General features: G+C 43.2%; 1 protein-coding gene across 2 annotated transcripts; it reads right to left on the bottom strand.

Moving 5' to 3' along the window:
- Positions 1–551: 551 nt before the first annotated feature.
- Positions 552–21268, bottom strand: CHAF1B (chromatin assembly factor 1 subunit B). Of its 2 annotated transcripts, XM_045540647.1 has the most exons (14): positions 21200–21245; positions 20354–20556; positions 19776–19908; positions 18145–18262; positions 17544–17647; positions 14267–14363; positions 13028–13112; positions 11632–11725; positions 7285–7354; positions 7097–7188; positions 4892–5054; positions 3678–4109; positions 1643–1737; positions 937–1121 (listed from the first exon to the last, which is right to left on the bottom strand). In XM_045540647.1, exons 2-14 carry the CDS (start codon positions 20477–20479, stop codon positions 1030–1032), a joined length of 1701 nt encoding a protein of 566 aa, XP_045396603.1. In that variant the 5' UTR covers positions 20480–20556; positions 21200–21245; the 3' UTR covers positions 937–1029. The 2 variants fall into 2 exon arrangements, with proteins under 2 accessions (XP_045396602.1, XP_045396603.1); XM_045540646.1 differs by lacking the exon at positions 1643–1737 and having other exon boundaries at positions 552–1121; positions 21200–21268.
- Between the last annotated feature and the right edge of the window lie 3204 nt (positions 21269–24472).

The raw sequence follows: 24472 nt of genomic DNA, 5'->3' as shown, positions 1-24472 counted from the left end.
GCCAAAGTGACAGCATCACACATTATGAAATTCAACTGTAACAGCTCTCCTGAAGGGAGGCTGCAGCACCAGCTTCTAAACACGGCTTCATCCCAGCTGTCACAGGACTACTAAGCCCTCGATCACACCACCCAGCAGCCCCCGGGGCTCAGAGAAGCCCCCAGGCGTTTGTGACTGCCTCCTTCAACCACACGTCGCATCCACAGCTCTCATGCTCACTCCTCACAGGTCAAGAGAACATATGATCATCGTCAGGCCCAGAAAAAGCAAGAGTAGACATAAATTGCTAAGATAGTTTTTTGTTTGAAAAACCAATCTAAGTTGACCTATTTGTATACCAAACTGTATCTGAAGTAAAATCTCAATTCTGTCTTAAAAAAAAGAAAAAGATCCATAAAAATGCTAAGAAGGAAACATACTACAACAAGAGTTACTTCTGGTGCTAAGATTACGGTGATTCCCACCTCCAGCCTCACTTTTTTTTTTTAACTTCACTGTAGTTCACTAAATTTCCAGAATGAGTATTATTATCTTTAAAATCAGAAAACAAATACAACAACCTTCCAAAGTTTAATTAATCAACTGAGAAGCTAAATCTAATAATCACTTCAAACACTCTAAAATTCAACAGAATAAATCTTCTCAAATTACTTTCTCCTCTTTCTAACTCTAACTTTAAAAGGAGTCTGCCCATAAAGTATCTGTACTTTCATGAGTATTCAAGGGAGGGTTTACTGATTTTCATGCTAAATAATGCTGAACTGCTCCAGTTTCAGAAATTCATCAAAAGGAGGATTTAGTCTTTTAAAATGTTCACATCCCCAAGTTAAAAGTGGATACCGAATACAACAGCATCCATATTTCTGGAGAAAAATCAGCACACATGTAACTTTTGTTACAGAAATCAATTTAACGAGCGTCTGTTCTGCTCTCTGGATGCTGCTGGCCTCCCGCGCCTTCGGCTACCTCCTTCCCTGCGCACACGGAGCTCCCACACCGGCAGGCAGGCGAGCAAAAGTTGAGATTTCATCAAGAGTCCAGACTTTGGATGCTTTCTTTGTTTCCATTGAGTCTGGGCCTTTTCAGCTCTGGAGGACTGCCCTGAGGGTCTCCAGGCATCTCTGAAACACCAGCAAACAGAAGGTGACAAATAAATGAACATGCTGAGAGTTAAGAGCTGATATTTACAAGATACAGAGCCAAGACAAGGAACCGAACTGCCTGGCAAGATCTTTCACTGACGTCAAGGGCTATAGCAATGGTTCCCAACCAGGGGCGACTCTGCCTCTCAAGGGACAATGGGCAATGTCAGGTGACATTTGAGATGTCACGGGCAAGGGGTGACATCCAGGGACACTGCTAAGTACCCCACAGCACCCACAACAAAGAATTATCTGGCCCAAAATGTCAATAGTCATCAGGTTGAGAAACTTGATCTAGCTCACAAGGGTGCTTTTTACGGCAAGGTGGTCTCCCTGCTGAGACTTAACACACGCGACTGGTGAGTTTAAACGATGTTTCTAGCAGACGCACCCTTGCTTTCTCAGAACTGACTTAAAATTAGATGGCATTAATTTCCAAGAGAACAAAAGAAAAGATATTCTATCTTTAATTATATTAAACCAGTAACTATATCACTTACCTGACTGAATTTTTTCTATGGAACAGGTGGAAATTTCACTGGCTGGTATAGAATTTGGTGGAGTATCTGTCTTTAAGGGCATTAAATTTATTCTCCTTGATATAAAAAAAAGGAAATAGCGGGAAGGATGGCTTGTTAGTGTCACAGGAATTATTTATGTTTGATACCAAGTTTCAAAACTATTAAAGGAAATACTTAAAGTTTTCAGCTGATCATAATGTGCCTTAAATTTAGTTAGTTTAGTAACTAAGAATTACAGTCATGTACTAAGTTAAAACATCACATTTATAATGGTTAACTTAAACCATAACCAGCTCTCTGAAAGTTTCAAAACCTATTTTTTTTTTTTTAAGACAGGGTCTTTCTCTGTCCCCAAGGCTGGAGTGCAGTGGTGCGACCATAGCTCACTGCAGCCTGGAACTCCTGAGCTCAACTGATCCTCTTGCCTCAGTCACCCAAGTAGCTGGGACTGCAGGTGCATACCACAGCTCCCAACTAACATTTTTTTTATAGAGTTTTTAAAAATTTTTTATAGGGTCTTGCTACATTGCCCAGGCTGGCCTAGAACTCTTGGGTTCAAGTGATCCTCCCACTTTGGCTTCTTAAAGTGCTGAGATTATGGGCCTGAGTTACCATGCCTGGACAAAACCTATGTTTTTTTTTTTGTTTGTTTGTTTTTAATTACCTATGGTCTGCTCAATAGCTTGCTGGCTGCTGTATGTAGAAGGCTATCAGATATGGTTTCTGTATGTGGAATGTGCCAAAATATAGATAATTCTTTTTTAAAATCCAGTTAATTTTCAACAACTATTACTATTTTAAAAAAATTATAATCGCAAGAAGCTTGGTAAATAGTTTAGAAGAAATCAAGAGGGGAAAAGCAACTTACTACCAAAAACATTTCAAAGAGTACCTTTTCCCACCTAAAAACACATAGAAAAATTCAAAAATACTTTGCTAGTCTGCAGGGAGGAATTAGAGACTTACAAAGAGCCAAACACTATGCTTACACTGTATTATGAACTTGCTGACGCAGACATGTGAACACAGTGGGGGATTTGAGAGGCCCATGGAGCTTCAATCTAAGGCAACATCCCTCCCCGCTCAGCTGACCTGGAAGGTGAGGAGGTAGAGGGACTGGTGGAGAAGGGAGTGTACAGAGTCAGAGGGGATAAGTGGACATCAGAGTTACAAAGGAAGGAAGGAAACTGAGGGCTACACTGCTGTCGGCAGCAGGAGCAGTGGACGTGCACCAGACTGACATGAACAGGGAAGAAATGAGAGCAGGGCTGCCCTGGAGACCACTATCATGAGACCAGGACACTCATGTTTCTCACGACCCAGTCTGCTGGAAACATCAAACTCGGCCTCAAGAAGATGCTCCTTGGACTTCCCATGTCCTAGGAAGCGTCTGTTACCACCCTGGGCAGGAGGCATAAGGAAAACTGGGGACATGCCTCCTGCCCTTAAGGGCTCATGATCCAGCAGGAGAAACAGAAGCAGAAACAAAGCACCTGCTGTCGAACGTGATGTACAGTGATGAAAAAAGGGCTGAAGGCCACAAAGACCGGGAACAGAGAGGGGACATTCAAATGGGTCTTTCAGGAGGACGCTGGCATTGTCACCAAGGGCAGCAGATGCCCAGGCTTCTCCAAGGAAGGTAAGGCACAGAGGCCTCAACGGGCAGAGTGTGCTCTGGGAACCTGATGCTCAGGCCAGGCTGGAGATTAAGGCGCACAGGACTTAGGAGAGTGAGTGGCCACAGTCCTGGACAATAGGCTGCAACCAAATCACAGTCTACTGCATGCACAGGAGCCTGGGCTTTACCCGACAGGCAGGAAATGGAGGAACCAACAGGGGCCTATATGCGAGGAAAGACGTTCTCGGACTTGACCTTAAGCAATCTCTCTCTGGCAACACACTGGTATGACGTATGCACTACATGGAATTTCACCTATAACAGGTTGAGGGTGTTCAGTTTGTATTTCATTTTTCGTTGTGCAATGACAAGTCTTATACTATCAAAAGTTCTTACCGGGGTGTTGTCTTGCTCCAGGCTTGCAATGTGTTCAGAGTGACCCTTCGGGATGGGTGGGCTTTTGTGTTTTGGCTACTGGGCTGCAGGTGCTTCTCCTCTGAAGGCGCTGGCAAGAAGCTTTTGACACCAGGAGTAATCGAGGGAGTGTCCTTGACCACCGCTGGGGCTGGAGACTGTCTGGCCTGAGGGGGGGTTGTACAGGGGCTGCTGGGGTCTTGGATTCTGCTGGTGGGAGTTCCCTCTACAGGTCTAGATCCTGGTGAAGACCCTTGGTGCATCTGACTCTTAGTTTTCTTTGCTGTATCAGGAGTCCTTATGCTCAAAATTGGCTTCTCTTTCAAAGGAATTCCAAGTTCATCCTTCTCAAATGTCACAAATGAACAATAACCATCCGTGGAAGAAATGGCCAGGAAGGCCCCATCGCTGGACCTTTGTTCCCAAAACAAAGAGAAAAGTTACAGACCTTAACCAAAGTCTGTGGACCACGCCTAACACTTTCATTACTAGCTACAAAATGGAAGTTCAAGCAAAATCACAAGCTTGACTAGGAAAGAAGGGTTTGTATGAGTTCCTTACTCATGCAGTTCCCTTTTCCAATACTACCTCAATTTTCTGAGTCATCATAATCTGTCTGTACTATTATTAACTTTCCATTTGAATAAAGGCAAGATGACCTTTTTTTCCCGAAGATAAAAAGAAAATTAAAAGAAAAAAAAGAGTTATAAGGAACAAGAAATAGATGGTAGGTGATGAAGCCTCGGCTGGGGCTCTCGCTGGGCCGAACAGACAGTGGAGGCTGAACCAGGGGACCACACGTAGCCAAAGGGCAGAGTGCTGAGCGACACTCTCAGGACAAGCATGGCCCTGGGGCACCTTCCCTGCTCTGGGCAGCAGGGGACTTGCAGGGGGACGGCTTCCTCCTGCAGAGGCTGACAAGTCCCCAAGTATGACCAGGGAGTCTACAGGGCTGCCCTCTCCACTTATCAGAGTTTGATAATCCCGGAGGGCAACCTGAATGGCATCAAAACCCACTGGTGCTAAAGCAGGAACCAAGTATCGTGGCAAACTAGAAAGAGCTTTCCTTTTAATGTTGATTCCTTTTAAAAAACAATTGGTGAACAGGGCCAAATAAGCCCTCTTTGGTAACGAAATGCTCCGTAAGTCCAGGGCCTAGGCCAGGGTAACACACACTGTCTGCATTCACTACTCACCACGAGACATCACTCAGAGTGTGGTAATGTATGTTAGACACGTAACCAAAAGGGAAGTGCTGCTGGGTGTCGTAAAAGAGCACGGAGTCCTCTGACGCCACAGCGAACACCAGGCGATAGGGCAGACACATTAGCTCCAGACCCGGCTCCTGTGACGATTTGTCTGCAGGCGGAACAGGGACAGAGTAAAACAACAAAAACAAAGCTCCTGAAGGAAACTAGTAACTAATTCTCCCAACAAAGGCCTCTCCTGGGGGACATAATGACATAATTTTACTAAAAACTAGTTTATTATATGCTTTACAAAAGAATTCAGCTTTTTCTGCTATTTTGCATATGAATATATAAATACAAGAGAACTATGCACAAATCAGTGAGGACAGTGTATCATGAACCGAGAATCATGGGCATTGAGGTCCAAAAGGGAAGAGAAAATAAAGAAGGCGTGTGAGTGAGACAAGTCAATCAGAAGGGTCAGTCTCTGATAAGGAAAAAAATCACTGTTACTTAGAAGCATTTTATCAAGGGATGTTTATGTATTCACATATAGGATCCAAAGTTAAAAACAGCCTCCACTTCCAGCCATGGAGTAACAGGGACCGGGTTTACCCTCCCACCTGAAAAAAACCCTGAAACACTGGCAAAATATATGAAACAATAGTTTTAAGATACTGGCCATTAGGCGATGAAGGACAGTGGTCTCCAAGAGATGGGAAGCAAATGAGGTAAGTTATACCACTGCCTCAAATTACTACCTGGAGTGTCCAGGCCCGGTTAAGCTAGAGGGAGCCCAGCAGACTCTCTGGGTTGAGAAGATGTTGCTGAGAGTCTGGAAGGCCTTGGCAGCAGGAGTTCCCTAGGCAGAGGACCAGAGACAAGAGCTGCAGAGATCTTCCGGGTCTCTCTTGGGTCATGCCTGAGTACTGACCAGTGCCCACATGTTAGAGGATACTACCTAGGCTGGAGCAAGAACTATTAGAAAGAACAATCCCTGAAGCTTACACAAGGCCAAAAACAGTGCATGCTCCCCCAGCCACAGTGGAAAACTTCGTATTTCACAGGGCATCCATTACTCAGAAGGTTTTGCCTCAGGACTGAGGACACTTACCCTAGAGTAAATGCTGCCTAACAAAGCTTAAAAGCAAGACCCAAAAGAATCAAATGTTTCTCAGTAACTTAATTGGATCCCAGAATAAACTTCAAGAATATTTATAAGAATAAAACTATATCCAGTTTCTACTAAGGTAAAATTCACAATGTCTGGTATCTAACAAAAAATGACCAGGCATGCAAAGATGCAGGAAAATAAGATCCCAAATGAAGAGAAAAAAAATCAGTCAAAACCAGTCTTTTGTACACAAGACATTAAAAGAGTTATTATAACTGCATTCTATATGTTCAAGAAGAGGAAAGATGGAGCATGTTAGGCAGAGACATGGAATATATAAGAAAGACCCGAATTGAACTTCTAGAGATGAAAACTACAATGTCACAGATGAAAAATACACTGGATGGGACCAATAGCAGATCACACAGAAGAAAAGATTAGTAAACTTAAAACACAGCTATAGAAACTTCTAAAATAAAACACTGAAAGAAAAAAAACACTGAAAAAAGTAAGCAAAGTATCAGTAAGCCATGGGATAATTCCAAATGGCCTAATACATGTGTAATTGGAGTATCTGAATAACAGCGAGATGACAGAAAAAGTATTTGAAAGAATAATGGCTGAAACTTTCCAAATTTGCTGAAAACTACAAACCTACGTATCTATGAAGTTCAATGAACCCCAAGCACAAGAAATATGAGGAAAATCCCACCAAGGCAAATTGTAATCAGACTGCTTAAAGCCACTGATAAAGAGAAAAATCTTAAAAGCAGCTAGCGGGTGGGGGGATAAAAAAAAATCCAATTCATACACAATTTTACCGCATAGAAACTTGACACTGGATTACATTCAACCAGTGGAAAAACAAAACAAGTACTAATATTCTTTTAATGTTACTTTAAGCAAGAAAGTGTATTCTGAACAATGAAAAAAAAAAAAGGCACATATTTTGATAACATCCATCTTTGCTCCAGCTTTTAAGAGTAACTAAACTGAATGAAACCCACGTACCCGCCTGTCAGAATCCAAATCTCCACCTCACCCTGGTGACCTGCCTCAGGGACAAAACCTAACACCAGTCCTGGTTCTGAGGGTACCTGCTTCCACCACCGGCCTCAATTCAAAGTAGACTGGGCAGCAGCGGACAGCCAGCGTTGCTTTTCCAGGACACGGAAGGTGAGCGATAGGCCTGACAGAGGAATCACAGTTTTAGAAAAAGGAACTGTTACTCAGCAAAAGCAAGAAAGTAAGGGTACACGTTTCAAATTTTCCCTCAATTGCATACCTTTTAAGATTTTTCCTGGAAAAAACGTAAGTTGTATTCATTACATTTTCACCAGATTCCACACATCCAGCTGGGTGGGGAGTGGGGAAAGGGAGGGAGAGGAAAGAAAGTCAATGTTTTATTAAACTCGTCACCAACAAAAACTCAACAGCCTTCAATTCTGGTTTGTAAAATATTTTCCCTAAAAATGAATTCTCTGGACAATGTTCTTGTCACTGACAACAAAAACAAAAATTCCATCACTATGTGTTTGTTCTTACCTCTCACTCCTGTTCTACCCACCTGTCATCCCCACCTGGGCAACCCCCAGGAAGCCAGTTTGGGTTTTGGAGAGGTTAAAGCAGGAGGCCCCTGCTACAGGACACCTCTGTCCCTGCAGTTGAAGTGCTGGGACTAGAGCCAGCTGCCCAGCCTCCACTAGGATCCTTGCATCCCTGTTTCCCGAGTTCTGACCTGGGTGCCACCCAGTGGCTGAGACTGCCTGATCCAGCCATGGGCTGCCCGAAGACCAAGGACTCTGCTGAAATCTCCAGCCTCCTGCAGAACCTGGCTTTGCTCTGGGAACAGTCCACATTTGAGAACTTTTCTACACTTACTCCAGGACGTACTTAAAACCAGGTTAGATCATCACAGAGTGATCGTCATGCAAAGCTGCTCTTGGGAACACCTTCCTGTTTTACGTTCGTATTTCTTGATACATATACACACATATAATTTTATTTTATTTTATTTTATTTTTTTGAGACAGAGTCTCGCTTTGTTGCCTAGGCTAGAGTGCCGGCGTCAGCCTAGCTCACAGCAACCTCAAACTCCTGGGCTCAAGCAATCCTCCTGCCTCAGCTTCCTCAGTAGCTGGGATTACAGGCATGCGCCACCATGCCCGGCTAATTTTTTCTATATATTTTTAGTTGTCCAGCTAATTTCTTTCTATTTTTAGTAGAGACGGGGTCTCGCTCTTGCTCAGGCTGGTCTTGAACTCCTGAGCTCAAATGATCCACCCACCTCGGCCTCCCAGAGTGCTAGGATTACAGGGGTAAGCCACCGCGCCCGGCCCACACATATATTTTTACATGTGATCATTTCACATCTACTGGGGAGAACAGTCGATAGCATCAGTAGTCTTTTTTTTTTACTATTATACTTCTGCCTAGCTACCCTCTCCCCATCTCACCTCATACTTCCATCCCCAGGTAGTCCATTTTATGAATAACAAACCATTATGCCATTTCTATACTTCCTCCATGTTCACAGAATCATTATTACCAGTCACTACTCAATCATATATACCCATAGGATAGTTTTTAAGTTTAGTCCTTTGTTTTACAAAATAGGGTGTTTAATTTTTCCATATTTTGTCTGTCTCAGTCAACTACTCATGAAAGTTAATTTGCATAGCACAAATGCATTCTTTTTTAGTAGCTATGTAATATTTACTGGTCTGAAAATATTAATACCATAATGCATTCACCCAAACTCTGTCAATGAATATGCTTTGTTTTTGTTTTTTTTTTTACCACTACACACAATGCTTGCAATAAATATCCTTGAACATACACTTTTACATCTATGCTCTCATTTCGTAAGGAACTGGGTCTCAGCCAAGCGATGGATGGATTAGAGGTACATGAGTCACCAGACTGCTTTCCACGTAGCTGTGACAATTCACATTCCCACGAGCAGTACCCACATTCTGCAAGCCCATCAGCAATGGATATTGCTTTTTCCAGTCTGAAGGGAATACAGAGAGATCCTTTGTGGCCTTGTTACACCACTTTAATTTGTATTTTTCTACTAGTGAACCTTTTCCTATATCTGTTGAACATGCAGATTTCCTCTTCTACAAACTGCCTTTTTATATCCTTCACTCATTTTTTTCTTCTCAGTTTTTCTTTTCCTCTTTTTTTTTCCCCTTATCAATTTGGAAGGGATCATTGTATATGATATACATTAGCCTTCTCTTCCCTGTACCACAAATATTATTTTCTAGTTCTATCATTTGTCTACTCACTGACTTGCTCACTGTATCTTTTATCATATAAAAGGTCTACATTCAAACACACTCAAAGGCTGTATCATTTCTTCAAAAGCTTCTGAGTTTCCAGTCTTGGGCCTTCCCCATTTTCTAGAATGTCCACCTACATCTTCTTGTAGGAGTTTTATTTTTTACCTTTCATATTTAGGTACTGAATTCACTTGGAATTTATTAAAAGTGAGGGGTCCAATTTCATCTTCTTCCATACAACTGGCTACCCCAGTACCATTCATCCAATAATATGTTCGTCTCTTCAAGGGACCTATTGTACAACATGGTGACTGTAGTTAATGTGAATACATCATATTCTTGAAAAATGCTGAGTGGATATAATGTGTTCTCACCACAAAAATTGTAACTATATGAGATAATGCTATGTTAATTAGCTAAATTTAGTCATTCCACAATGTATATATACTTTAAAACATCATATACATGATAAATATATACGATTTTATTTGTCAATAAAAAAGAAAGGTTCTTGTCCCATCTCAATACTTCCCAGCCTCCTTAATGACATTTTTGTCCTATTTGCCTTGAGTGTCTAATTTTCTTGAAAATTATTTAAGTAATATACAATTATAAATAAATAAATAAAATATTCTTCTCACTGAAATACCACCTAAGGTCCTATATTAGATTGCCTTACATCTTGAGATCTATTTCTGGATTCTCTGTTCTGGTCCACTAATTTATTTGTCTAGCCCTGTATTGATACCATATTGATTTGATAAAAAGTATATTATGTTCCTGACGTGTGGTGAGGCAAATGCCCTCTCAAATATTATTCTTTTTTTCATACTTCCTTGACTGTTCATCAGCATTTATTCTAGTAAACAAAGCTGAGATTTCATCTAATTAAAAAAACATACACACCCTTAATGAGATTCTAACTAAAAATTACATTGGTATGTTAATTTTTAGAACATGATATATCTTCCCATTTGTTCAGAACTTGTTCTACAACCTTCAGTAAGATTTTCTACTCCTCTTCATAAAAGCCCTGTGCCTTTCTTATTAAATTTACTTCAATGCATTTTACCGGCTTTGCACTCTGAATATTTTTCCTCTTTCCACTTCTAAGTACTTACTGCTAATATAAAAAAAGACAGATATTTACATATTTCCCGATATCCAGCCACCTTATCAAATTTTTTAAATTGATAGTATTTTTTACATCTCTTGGATTTTCTAGAAATATAATCCTACCACAGTTTTTATCTTCTTTTCTAATCTTCGTAATTTCATTTTCCTGCACCTACTAACACCACTAAGAACAATAACAGTGATAGCAGACACCTACCTGGTACCAGATTTTAACTGAAAATATGTTTAGAGTTGCCATTTGGTAAAAAATGTGTTACTGGATTTAGTAAACAACTAGTTTTAGTAAACAACTTTTAATAATAAACTTTAAGTAAATAACTACTTGTTCTTGGTCCTGAGACTCCCTGCTGAGCCAAGTGTCATTCCCCATGTTCCCCAGTGGTCTTCAAAGCCGAACCCACTCAGAGGAATATGTCATCCACACCACGCTTGGGCCCTCCCTGGCCCAGCTTGGCTGGGGGTCTCGGTGGCAGAGCTGACCTGTTCCCTCCCCTGTTTGGCCCAACCCTGGTCTATGCCATCATCTTTACGCACAGGCTGGTCCAGAAGCCATGGAGATTAGCAGACATTCTTCTCCGAGAACACTCTGGCCACAACACTGCCTAGCTTTATCTTGTTGGGCTTAGCCTCTGGAGACAATAAACCTCTCTTGTCCTTGCTAATTCTGCTGACTTTTCAGATTTGACCACTGCCACTCCCACAAGTTAGTCCAACCAAACTTGTCCTGGTGTCTACTTCTGTCACAAGAGGTTGCTTCATTCTTGAGGAGAATAAAAGCAATAAAGGTACTTTATCTTTGGCTTTAGAACTATGACCTACATATACATACATGTCTAACTAGCAAAAAAACACTCACTAAAAAGGTTAAGTAGCAAATTTTTTAAAAGTTAAATTTAACTAAGAGAAAATGTCTATCACTTTAATCTCATGACTTCCAAACTTGTCGGCACATTAGAATCACTTGGAAATCTTTTTCAAATTCCAAAAGCCAGGCCACCCGCCCCAGACCAATTGAACTAGAATCTCTCAGGTGGGACGTTGGGTACCGGTATTTTTCTGAAGCTTCCCTGGAGGTTCCAATGTATAGACAAGTTGGGGACCACTGCTGTGATCAGAACTCACTGAGCTGAAAAGATGTAACATAAAACGAGAGCAGAGACATTCCCACTCCGCCATCACATCCTTAAATCAAAAGCTTTGAAACACACCTGGCGTGAGGAGCAAAGACCCATCCGGAGTAAAACTGAGTCTACGAAAGAATGACTTCATGCTGTCATCATGAAACATCCGGTAACTTCTTGCCTGTTGCATACAAAGTTTAAACATTATTCCAGATCTTTACATTTACGATAAAGGCTTACCAATTTCTATATGTTTCTACATGTTTTTCCTTACATATTGTCCTTTATTATTGACATAATGAAACCGAAACATATTAAAAATCAAATAATCATGTAAGACTGCAAGAGTAATCATTCATGAAAACTGATCACCCACTTTTGTTAAGTAAAGCTGTATGTGTGTATGTATCTCTCTATGTGTTCGGGCGATATATAATTATTTTTAAAAACTCTGTAACAAAACACACCATAATATCAACAGTGGTTTGTCTGGGGCACGAGACTAGGGAGACAGTGGGCAGATGATTAAGAGACCTTTGCTTTTGACCTGTGTGTACATATTTAGAATTTCCAACTGAATGCACACTTTTCAAAAAGAAAATAGTGGATTATTAAACTGATAATCATATAATCTTTTCAAACAACATTTCTTGAACACCTGTGTGGAACAGTTCTTACTACCATTTATTGATACTTTATAAACATTAAGCATTTAACTCTCAAGAACACTAGGCAGCAGTTGTTAGTTACTATCCTTACTTGACAGATGTGACCTCAAGGTCCACACTGCCTCTCCCTGGCACCTCGGGGTGGATCTGCACCAAGTCCCTTTGTTGCTCCAATAACTGGCTTGCACCCCCATAACTGGCAGACGCTTAGGTCATTCCTAAGTTGTAGTCTTGATTCCTCTAGGACTAGGGTCCTATTTCCATTTGCCAATTCTTTCAAAGAGCAAGGTCCTTCTATTCCTAAATACCAGCCCTCTGGCTGGGTCTTGCTATCTGCTACCTGAGTTCTCTATCTACCTGTCAAGACGGGGCACTGCCTGCTGCCAGACACAGGCAATGCTCAACCCACCTGCCTTCTGCTGCCCAGTGCAGGGATCTTCCCAGATCAGTAGTGAATGATCTCACTATGCCTGGAACTCACAGAGGCCCTGCATGCCTCAAGCTGAATGAATCACACCACTGAGTAAGGCCGAGGCACCCACACTTTTAATGCTTCCCAGGTGATTCCACAGGGTTAGAAATCACTGTTCTCCATTATCAGCTCCCCCCGCCCCCCGCCCCGTCCCCGGGCCCTGGGCACACCCCCTTACCACACAGACCAGCCCACCACACTAACTGTGCCTTGACTGTCAGGGAGGAAGCCTTCCTCCAGTCCAGGCGCCGGGTCCTGGAGGCCAGTGACCCAGGTGCAGAGGTACAGAAGGAGGTCATGACTTCCTAGTCTCAAAGCAAGCGAATGTCTAAATATTTCATACCTCTCCTTCAGCCCCTATTCCAGACAGCATCTTTGAAACATTAAAAGCCACACGTTTCTTCTGCGTGCTGTACACTCGCAGCACCCTGAATAAAAAACGAAAGTCTGATTTACCCCTTCTAGTAAATTAATTATGTTTCACATGAAAACAATCTGTTACCAACACTGAAGAGTGCCTAAACAATTTTCAGCCCACAAAACTTCAGACTTAACTGAGTAATTATGACAAAAGCAATTATCAACAACCTAAACGGTATTACAGTGGGGAAATACGTGACAATTTTTAAAAAACTGTTTCATTGACTGTTTTGACTTCCCAGGTAAGACATACTTTAGGCCCAGCCTTACTTTTCAGGTCTTGGACATTTGGCCCAGTGGCAATGTGCATGATTGCAGTGAAGTTTATTTTGTGATTTGTAAGACTAAGGAAAACACCAGCAGGTCAATTTGGTTGTTGATAAGTCATATTACTTCCACTAACTAATCACTGTTTTACTCCTGATTACCTGAATAAAACATATCAGAAAATAAATGGCATGTCGAATACAATAGGAGATTCTTTGAAAAATAAACACTAACTCGTCCATATTACTTTTATTTCAGATCCATCTTAAATTCAATTTGTTTTAACTAAAAGTAGTTGGATAAATATTCCAAAGGACTATTCTAACTGTTAAGTAATATACCTGCCACCCTTGATTTTTTTGAACTCTGTTCCAAGAACACAATTAAATGCAATTATAACAGTAACACAGCAATAAGACTTCCTTTCAGAAAAGACAAAAATCATTTATTTTTATATCAATTTAAATAGAGTCATTAAAATCAGTGTATCAGTAAACTATAATCAAAAGCTGAAATAGTCTAACTATTTCAGTTGGACTAACTCCCACTACCTCTTCTTGATTAAGTCACATTCATAAAAGATTTTTTAAGTCTCCTGTGAAATCAAATGTATTTCAAAGTTTATTTAATGTTAGAAAGCTCTTTCTACACTTAACTTATCCATTCAATACAGATTTACTAAGCACTAACTTCATTTAAGGCATTTGCCCTCATTAGTTTCCCACTTCTTATTATGTTATAATACGTTGTATGGTCACATGTTCATATGTTGAAAACAAGAACAAAAGAATCAAATCTAAACTATGATACATCTTGGTTAAATTGGGATAAATATACTTCTGCAGAGAATTTCAAGTAAATACAGACAATGACAACTTGCCAAATACTAAAGTACCTGTCACAGCTCAGAGTAGCAACATATTGACCCAAAGGATCCCAGGTTACTCCTTGTACATAACTTTTATGTTCATTAAAAATTGATATCTTTTGTCCTACAAAAAAAGCACACAACAGCGTTACCAAAACCTATTTGAGCACAAATGCTATAAAGTGGGGCTTAGACACTGTTCCCTTTATACCGTTCTGTCATTTTCAGCAGGTGGTACCTGACTGAGTAGCTCTTTATGTGCCAAACCCTGTGTCAGGCCCTTGGGACAGATGACTTCACACTGTCCCACCCTCAGGGAGCTCAGGATCAGACTCATCAACAGGCAAGTCCCACACAACCCGGACTGCAGGGGGAGAGCAGCTGATGAAGCAGGGGTGAAGGTCAGAGAAGACCGCAGTTCTCTTCCCCAGGTCACACAAGATGAAGCAGGGACCAGAGCACAGGGAGATGAGGGTATCCTAAGAAAGTCTGTGGGGTGAAAAGACAGCTCCGCACAGCAAATTGGGAACAGTGAGAAGTGACAGCACTGCTACGGGGTAACGGGGTAAGCCAGAGGGCCAAGAACAGCAAGGTCAGGAGGGAGGAGGAATGTTACGGAGACCTGTGTGTGGGGCAAAGGCTCTGGGTACTCCAGGTGTGTGGGCGGAAAGGAACACGAAGCTAAGAAGTGATCTGCATTTTAGAGATGAAGCTGAAGTTTAGAAAAGACGGCAAAAAGGATTACTAGTAAGGAAGTGACACAGTAGACCAGGCAAGAAATGACAAGGTCCTGAACTAGCGCGGTATTAACAGGGATGGAAGAGGGATTTCAGGGGAAATATTTAGCAGATAAAAACAGCAGCACAGATGGCACCTGGATAAAAAGAGGAGGGAGTTATGAGGCCTTGGCCATTCTTAAAAAAACAAACAGCAAAGCCCTCCCCTCTAAGATGGGGCCTTCCTCACTTCCTAGCCCCTCACCTTCCGTCCCCTCAGCCCACTGCAATGTGGCAGTCATTGTTCACAGCCCGCTAAACTGCCTGCCCTCAAGCTGCCGGTGACCCACCTGTGCAAAACTCAACGCACACGTGTCAGTCTAACTCCCCCACCCCCACCCTCCCTATGTCCTTACTGGTGTTCCTCTCCCCTTGAAAATTCCAGGAAATCTGCCAGGATTAAGGTGGTTGGACTTGAGAAGAGGGTATAACCCTGACAAGTGAATTGGGGGTGGGAGAGGTCACCGAGACCCCACTTGAGGTTGGACAGGATGAATTTGCAGTGGCCTAACCAGTAGGGTGGCAGGTTTTTAACCAGCTGTGTTCAGCCTAGGGCCAGAAAATTACAGGTCCACTGTGACACGGATCCCAGGCTGAAGTTTGTCCTGGTGAGTGAAATGGAAGAACAGGGGTCCGAGAGGACTGTGTTGGCAGAGGACCAGGCGGGGAGCAAGCTGGAGAGGAAACATGATAGGCCAGAAGGGGACTGACAGATCAGGAGACAGGGCTCAGGACACTTGGGGCTCTGGGAAGAAGAGCGTGAGAAGGTGTAAAGGTGTCAGAACACTGCGTGTGGTTCTGGTCAGAGAGTGACACGTCTGCCTGAGGCTGACACTGATAGAGCAGTTAAAGTGGCAGAGATCTCGGATGTGGCCTTCATTTCCACGCGCCCTGCCAAAACTGCTCCCCCAACGGTGTCCTTAACCTCAGAATACAACACCAACATACACCTACTTGCCAAAACACCTGGAATTATGGCCAATCCATCAGCCAATCATGTCAGTTCTTTCTTCAGAATATGTCCCAATCGAACCTTCTCCACCCGTCATCACCCCTGAGCCCAAGCCTCATCCCCGCTCCCCTGAGTTTGGTTACACCAAGGACAGCTTCCCTGCCACCTCCTGTCCTCTCCTAGTCTATTTGCCACATGCCACCCAGAGACATGCCTTTAAGACAGAAGTAAAATCATGTTACTCAGTTGTCCAAAACCCTTCTGTGGCAACCCATCACTCCTGGGATAAAATCTAAACTCCTTCCCATGGCCCACAGCCTGCGTGACCTGGCCCCTCACCTCCTCCCAACCTCAGTGCTCCCAGCCACCCTCGTTTATTCCATTCCATTCTCATCCTTGGATGCACAAGCGACTCCTGCCACAGGAGCTCTGCACCTGCTGTTCCCACAGGCCAGAACCTACTTCCTGAGTAACACCCATGGCTTGTTCCCTGACTTCATTTGTGTCTCTGCTCAAACACCAAATGCTCAGAGCTTTCCCTGAGAGCCCCTTCACAGTGCCCACTTGATGTTACAGCCATGGTGTTTTGTCTGCAGGCCCCACTACAATGTAACCATTTTGTTCCTGTTGTTTCCAGCACCACAGCAGCACCCAGCCCGCTGGCCGCTGGCTGTGTTCAAGGTTGGTTACAAGGGGTTTAAGGGGGTGTTGGATGGACTGTCCATACAGACACTGAAATTATCCAGGACAATAGCCAGATCTGGGATAGACAGAAAAACAGTGACACTGGTCCTCCAACTTGCTGGAAAGCTGGGGACTGAATAGAAACAGTATGGCAGAGATAAGGCAGGACAGAGGGAGGTTAGCTGGATGGCATGAAACTAATAAGAACAGAGACTTTCAGAGAGAATGGAAATAGGATCAGTGCAGTACCACATTGGCTGCAACTCCCTAGCCAAGGCACTTGGGTTGTGGAATTAGCAAGAGGTTTGGTTTGGGGGAAAAAATTTTTGAGTAACGGACTGCAGGGGATAAAAATAGCCAGGAATTAGCCACTACTGGCTTTTGGCATTTTGCTGCTATTTTTATATCACTTTAACTTCTCATATGTCTACTGTCTCCCCAACTAGAGAACAGAATGTTCTAGCAGCAGAATGTCCTTGGCTTTCCTTGGTCTCCTAAAATGGAAACCTGATCCACCTACCCCATCAGCTAGCACACAATGACCTATTAATTATAAACGGCTTGCTAATCTTTCCGAGATCCTAAGCTCCATGAAGGCAGGGACCAGGCCTGTCACCACGTCTGCATCCCCACCCACATGAGATCTGCCTGCCTCAGCACCACTAACTCACAACACCACTGCTAAGCCTTTTACATTCCTACTGAGGCCCTAAAAACTGAGTTGGATCCATGGCATATGGGACTAATCTCTATCCTGTAGAGCCAACCACCTATTTTATTTTAGCTCACTGAAGAAATTTTTTGTGTTGCTTTTAAAGTTAAAGCAGGTTAGGCTTTTTTAGATACTTAGAATATTCCTTCCTGCTGATAATAACAAAAACATATCATTTACCTTTACTGACATCCCATATGATGGCTGTGTTATCCACAGAGGCAGAAGCCATTAAATTCCCATCAGTTGCCCAGCAAATATCATACACATCTTCTAAGTGGCCCCTAGAATCCAAAGAAAAAGGAGAAAAAAGCAGTTATTGACTCAAACGTGGAAAAATTACCCAAAATTTAAGGGCAAACTCAGGGACCATGCATTTAAATAGTACTACAGAAATTTCCACTGGAACTATAGCTGTAGCTACAAACAAGTACTCTCAAGGGTATCTGTATCTTTAAAATTGGTTCATTTTTACTAAGGAAAATTTTATAGCAGAAACTAAAAAAATCCATTTTCATTATTTTTTAATTTTTTAACTATTGTCTTATGACTGTCTGACAGTCATAAGAAGTAAAAGTTTTAAGTTAGATATAAAAGTCAAAAGGCAGACTGGGCACGTTGGCTCTCTCCTGTAATCCCAGTACTTTGGGAGGCTGAGGCAGGAGGATTGCTTGAGACCAGGAGTCCACGACCAATCTGGGCAACACATCAAGACTCTGTCTCAAGAAAAAGGGCACATTCCGACCATAAAAAGAAATCATTCCCATGGTCCCCCAGTTACCTCAGAGTTTTTACAACAGCCCAATTCTCCTTATTCATCTGAGCCTCGTCTTCGTCCTGAAAGGCAATCTGCTCTGGTTCCTTGTTGTCATTCACCTTCCACAATAGGATGACAGCATCTGTGGAGTGACCCAATTAAAAATGAGCCATGCTTCACTGCATGCCCCATCATTTCTGAATTTTTAGGGTTTTAAATAACATTTATGTTGTTCAATGGACACAACAGCCACAATGATTTACTTCTATGAATTTGAACGGGAAAAGTAGGTTGGCCTTCTGAACTAAAATTCCAAAATCAAAATCGTAACAGATCAGAGCTACACAAAGTTATCTTGAACAGAAGGGTTCTCAGGCCATCAAAACACCACTGCAAAGTGACTGGCTGTATTAACAAATATAAAGGCATAACATAAAAATAACTAAATAAAAGAAAAAAAACCCAAAACAGCAAAGAGCCACCAGTGCAAGGGTTGGGAAACTGTTTCTAGCTGACTAACCTTCAGCAAGTCACTTAACATCTTGATGCCTCAATTTCCTCACTTCCTCATAGCGCTGTTGTGAAGCTTAAGTGCATCAATATGCAGAAAGCACTTACAACACAGTAAGCTCATGTCAATATTAGCTATTAATATCATTATGGACACATTAGATACTTTAGCCTGATGTCAGCAATTGTCTGAGTCTGCTAACTCCCCACATTCTGGCTCCATGCTTACCATGTAGCCTTCTGACCATGACTTGGCTTCCCTTTTAGGAATGTCCACAGGAGAGTGAATGAACAGGCTGTATGGACATATGTGTTTCAATTCTAAATTAACCAGAGTCCTGGCTGCACATATTAACATGGGAGCTGGGTTAAGATGAGATTGGCTCTGACAGGTGAACACTCTATGGTTTCTGGGCCTCCAAGGCCAAAGGACTTTGTAAATGAGGGCTGCCACTTGCTACCTTATATGAGACAGTTTGTGGCCAGCCCTGGGCGACTCTCCCACTCCCCACCTTTCCCTCTACACACATGTACACACACACCCCAGGTATCATGGCACTGAACTCAACCAGGTCTCTTTCTCCTCGTGCAAACAGAAACTGAGATTTACTGGTTTCTAGACTGTTTTAAAGTATAGTAAAAAGGTTTACTTTTTATGGATATATAGTTTTGTCCCATTTAAGCACAGGCAGAAAATATGAATCAATCTACTCCCACCAAACAAAGCATAAATTACAAGGCCATTCATTAAAGATACTCCCAAAGCCAACTCATTACCTAATTACACAGAGACATGCTACTAACTCTGATCACCACAGATATTAAACTAACAACCAAACAAGGCTGGAACAGTTGCTTTGGGACCCTGACAGAATGGCAAGCACCTTTCCTACTTGTCTCCAAACCAGCCTGGTGGGAAAGGAGCTATTTTCAAACAGGTCTTCTCAGTTTAATCTTCTGCCCTCCATCCCCTCATTCTGAGACACTCCCCAGAACAGTATTTTACCAAACTATTTAAAGGACAGAGTGAAAGGGTCAGCCACACCTAAAATAAAAGGCACAGGCTCAAATCATGTCTCACAATTTGACATGAGACACACAGGTGTGTGGTTTCTAGAAAATTTCTGAAGTACAGCAACACTCACCATCTCCTCCTGATGCTAAAATGTCCCCAGCTGGAGAAAAACGCACGACATTGACGGCTTTAGTATGACGAACAAGATTGGACAAAAATTCCACTATGGCTTTTCCATCTGGTCCTTTTTCTACCTTCCAGATCTGTTGATACCAAAACATCCACTCAAAAAACACATAGCATCTACTATCTTGTTCCTACTAAAATAACACCATGCTCATTTTCAGGAAAATAATTTAGTTTTTCTTTTGAAATGTAAAATGAAGGAACCTCTCCTATCTCAAACATAAATCGATACAGTCCCACTGTCTGCTGTCCTCCCTACCTCTTTCTAGAGCAAACTGTTACCCAGTAGGAATCTAGATCAGGATTCTAAAACAATGGGCACCCCATTAGGACAATGTCCGGAATATTAGTCAAGTAAGCAAGTGGCTCTCTTTCACTTTCACTGTTCACCTGAGGCCCTGAGAATTTAGCATTCTGGGCTAGATGACAAAGTAGTTTGAGTTTGCTGACGGTTTTAAATAAAGGAATGAGAAGTATCGCTTCAGGCAGTGCTTCCTGGCGCCTATCTCAGCTCCCATTTACCCTGACAGCGGTGTCCACGCCTGCAGACGCCAGTCTGTGGATCCTCCCGGCGGTCCCATGCTGGAAGTCCAGGCTGTACACCGGCTCCTTGTTGTGCCAGGCTATTTCGCACGTGATGACTTTCATGCTCCTGAGTCTTGAGGGGGGCAAAAATTTCCTCGGGCAGCGTTCTTTTTCCAAAGACAGAGGAAAGCTGCAAAATGCTGGTAATGAATTAAATAACAGTATTACAGCAGCAAAGGGTTATTGAGCGCTTACTATGAGCTAGGAACCCTGCTAACCATTAAAATGCACGCTGCATTGGGAAAGGATGATAATGATGCCACCTGACACGAACACCTCGCAAACTCCACCTAAAATGCTCGTTGAGCAGCGGCTCCCACGACTTCATGATTCTCCGGCTACATCCGAAGGGCCAAAGGAAGCACCCAGGTAGAGACCACTCTGGGGCCCCCGCGGGCTGTGCGACCCGCCCCAGCTTAATGGGGGTTGGGGGAGAGCCGGAAGAGGCGGTTGACCGAGGGAGGGGGTACCCAACGGCGGGGTCGCCTGGGGGAGGGGCAGCCCCGGGAGGGGTCTTCCGGAAGAGGGGGTCTCACGGGGGAGGGAGCCGCGCGGGGAAGGACGCCCCACTTCCCAGGGACTAGGCGTGGGCCCAGGAAGCCGGCCAAGAGCTGGCGGGAGGAGGCCGCGCAGGGCCGGGGCCGCGCCGGGGCCGGCTGCCGGGATGCCAGGACCACGCCGCTCTGGAGCTGTCCCAGGCCTCAGCGGCCAGACCTTATTTTTCCCTCCCGCCCGAGCTGGGCAAACCGCGGGGCCGCCGGGGCCATCCCTGGGAAGACGTACCTGAGGGGACGCGGTCAGTCCGCGGCGCCGTCACCTCCGGCCGCCCCGCGCGCAGCTTCCCGCGCGCCGCAGGCCCCGCCCCCGTGTGGGCGGGGTTCCAGGGGCGCCCCGCCCCCCGACGGGTGCAATCCGGGCCGCCTCCCGCCGGCTCACGGATTCCTGCCAGACCCGCGCCCGGTACAAGAATGGGCGAGTTCTTCGATTCACTACTTCAATCACTCATTCCCTTGTTGATTCGTTCTTTTTCAGCAAGCATTTGCTGAGCATCTGCTCTATGTTAGGCCCTATGCTGGCGCTGGATACTTAGGGGAGAGCGAACCCAACCAGGTCTCTTTCTCCTTCTGCAAATAAAAACTGAGATTTGTTTTTCATATATTGGCTTGTCATATATTGGCTTCCAGAACATTTGGAGAGTTCAAAGCTGTGGAACTGTTCAGGACCTAAAGCAGGATTGCTTACATTATAACTCTATTCCTAGATGTGGTTATAAACACTTTTTAAAAACAGAATTGGCCATTTTAAAGTATCGGCAGAGAGAGATACAGCAGGCCTTTTTAAATGGGGTAAGCTTCCAAATGACACCTAATTTATCTGTGAACTTCCAAGAAGGCCAGGAAACAAATACCTCAGGATGCACAGCTTTTGCTTGACAGAAAGGAACACACAAGTTCCTCTAGGAGCCAACTTTTCCAGGCATTTTTGGAACAAATGGACATGGATTCTTATGTAAATACTGGTTGATGCTTTCAGCCAGTTTTTATCAAAGGTATAGACATTGTCTACAGGTCAGTGTGTCATGTTGACAAAAATGGCTGTATGCTCCTTGAAGCCCGGTTTCTATGGGAAACTAGAATAATGTAATCTGGATATGTAGCTTTTAGATCTTTTCTTTTAAGTCATGGCTAGGATGTAGGGAACTTTGGTTGGGGAATGACTATATACTTTAGATAAGCTGGCTGTTTTAAAAGTACAGATTCCTGGCTCTATCCTGGCCCCCTGATTCAAAATACCCAGCAGAGGGGTCCATAGGCCTACATTTTCATAAGCTCCCTGGTAAGTCTGATAATCAGTCTGTTTTAGAAAGCATGGGATTGTCTTTTTTTTTTTTTTTGAGTCAGAGACTCACTCTGTTGCCCAGGCTAGAGTGCAGTGGCATCAGCCTAACTCAATGCAACCTCAAACTCCTAGGCTCAAGCTATCCTCCTGCTTCAGCCTCCCAAGTAGCTGGGATAACAGGCTTACACCACCAGCCCCAGCTAATTTTTCTATTTTTAGTAGAGACAGGGTCTTGCTCTTGCTCAGGCTGGTCTTGAAATCCTGAGCTCAAGCAATCCTCCTACCTCAGCCTCCCAGAGTGCTAGGATTACAGGCGTGAGCAACAGTGCCTGGCCATTTGTCTCTCTTAAACATCAGATTTCTCCAAATTTCTTTTCTTTTCTTTTCTTTTTGAGACAGAGTCTACTCTGTTGCCCAGGCTAGAGTGCCGTGGTGTTAGCCTAGCTCATAGCAACCTCAAACTCCTGGGCTCAAGCAATCCTTCTGCCTCAGCCTCCTGAGTAGTTGGGACTACAGGCATGCACCACCATGCCCGGATAATTTTTTCTATATATATTTTTAGGTATCCATATAATTTCTTTCTATTTTTAGTAGAGACGGGTCTCACTCTTGCTCAGGCTGGTCTCGAACTCCTGAGCTCAAACAATCCGCCCTCCTCGGCCTCCCAGAGTGCTAGGATTACAGGCGTGAGCCAGGTTTCTCCAAATTTCTGATAAATGCTGTTGATTCACAAATGAATCCTCTGTGTACCTCCTGAAGTGCCAGGATTCTGGACTGTGGTTTAGAAAGATAAAACACATACTTTAGGTACTAAAAGTACATGAAAGAGTTGGTATTCTTGGGGAAAATTTGAGAGACCTGACTTTAAAGGCTGCCTCGTGGGCCATCACATACAGGATTTGGTGGGCCAGAGTAAGAGTGAGACCCTGGGCTGTTAAATGTTTTCTCAAAAAAGAAAAAAAAAAAAAAAAGAGCTGGGCGTGGTGGCTCATGCCTGTAATCCCAGTGACTCAGGAGGCTGAGGGGGATTGCTTGAGGCCAGGAGTTTGAGACCAGCCTGGGCAATGTAATGAGGCCTCCTCTATTAAAAAAAAAAAAAAAAAAAAGGTATTTGGTTGAAACCTCAGTTTGCACCACAAATGTTAGACTAAAGAAATCCTACAGGAGTCAATCTAACTAGATTCCTCAACACCCAGTGAACTGCAGTTTGGGCCCCAGGCATCAGTTTTGAGTACAGCTGCCTCAATTTAAAGGGACCAATGTTATGTGGTTCCTGAGGACTTTTTAATAATAAAAATTAATATAAAGGGAACAAATCTTAATTTGGCTTCAAAAACAACAAATGTAAGACATCTCTGAACCCACTTTATAAAGTTTTCTAAGTGTGGAAATTCTCAAATCAAAATCTGAAATTAGAATATGTGCTAACAGAATATTACTAAAGAATAGGAAATAGGAGAACACAAAAAAAATTGGACAACAGAAATAAAACATTCAATACAGGGTTGGAAAACTGTTGGCCAAATTTTATCAGAATAAGAAAAATAGGAAAAAATGACAGTGAGAAATCAGTATAGGAGAATGGGAACAAGAGGACCCTTGGTAGACTGCTGGTAAAAGTGCAAAATGATGCAAATACTTTAGGAAACTGTTCAGCAGTGTCTAATAAAGTCCAAAATATACCTACCGTATGACCCAGCAATTCCACTCCTTGGTGTGTATGTGAGAAAAACGAAAACAAACTTGTACAGGAATGTTTATAGCAGCTTTATTCATAATAGCACAAACTAGAAAGACACCAAATGCCCATCAAATAGAAGAAAAGGTAAACCAAAATGTGGTATATTCATACCATGGAATTGTATTCAGCAATCCAAAAGAAATACTGACTGTGATGGTTAATTTTATGTGTCAGCTTGAGTGGGCTAAGGGATGCCCAGCAGCTGGTAAACAAATTCGTAGACTGAGTAAAGAATACCTGCCCTCACCCACGTGGGCAAGAATCATGGCCTCCATCCAATCCACTGAGGGCCTGAATAGAACATGGGTGGAAGGAAGGGTGGAGTCTTTCTCTTCATGAACTGTGGCATCCATCTGCTCCTGCCTTCAGGCATCAGAGCTCCTAGTTCTCAGGCCTTTGGACTTAGACTGTAGGACACCCTTGCCTTTCCCGGGTCTCTGTCTTGCAGATGGCGTTGGCACATCATGGGACTTCTC

The sequence above is a fragment of the Lemur catta genome, chromosome 1, assembly GCF_020740605.2.
Source record: "Lemur catta isolate mLemCat1 chromosome 1, mLemCat1.pri, whole genome shotgun sequence".
Classification (NCBI taxonomy): Eukaryota; Metazoa; Chordata; class Mammalia; order Primates; family Lemuridae; genus Lemur; species Lemur catta.
This window is presented reverse-complemented; position numbering and strand designations above follow the sequence as displayed.

Coding starts and splice junctions, on each gene's coding strand:
- CHAF1B (XM_045540646.1), bottom strand. CDS start 20,479: ATGAAAGTCATCACGTGCGAAATAGCCTGGCACAACAAGGAGCCGGTG. Junction 11,726..13,027: donor GAATAGGGGCTGAAGGAGAG/GTATGAAATATT, acceptor TGTATGCAACAG/GCAAGAAGTTACCGGATGTT. Junction 5,055..7,096: donor GAGGCCGGTGGTGGAAGCAG/GTACCCTCAGAA, acceptor TTCCGCCTGCAG/ACAAATCGTCACAGGAGCCG.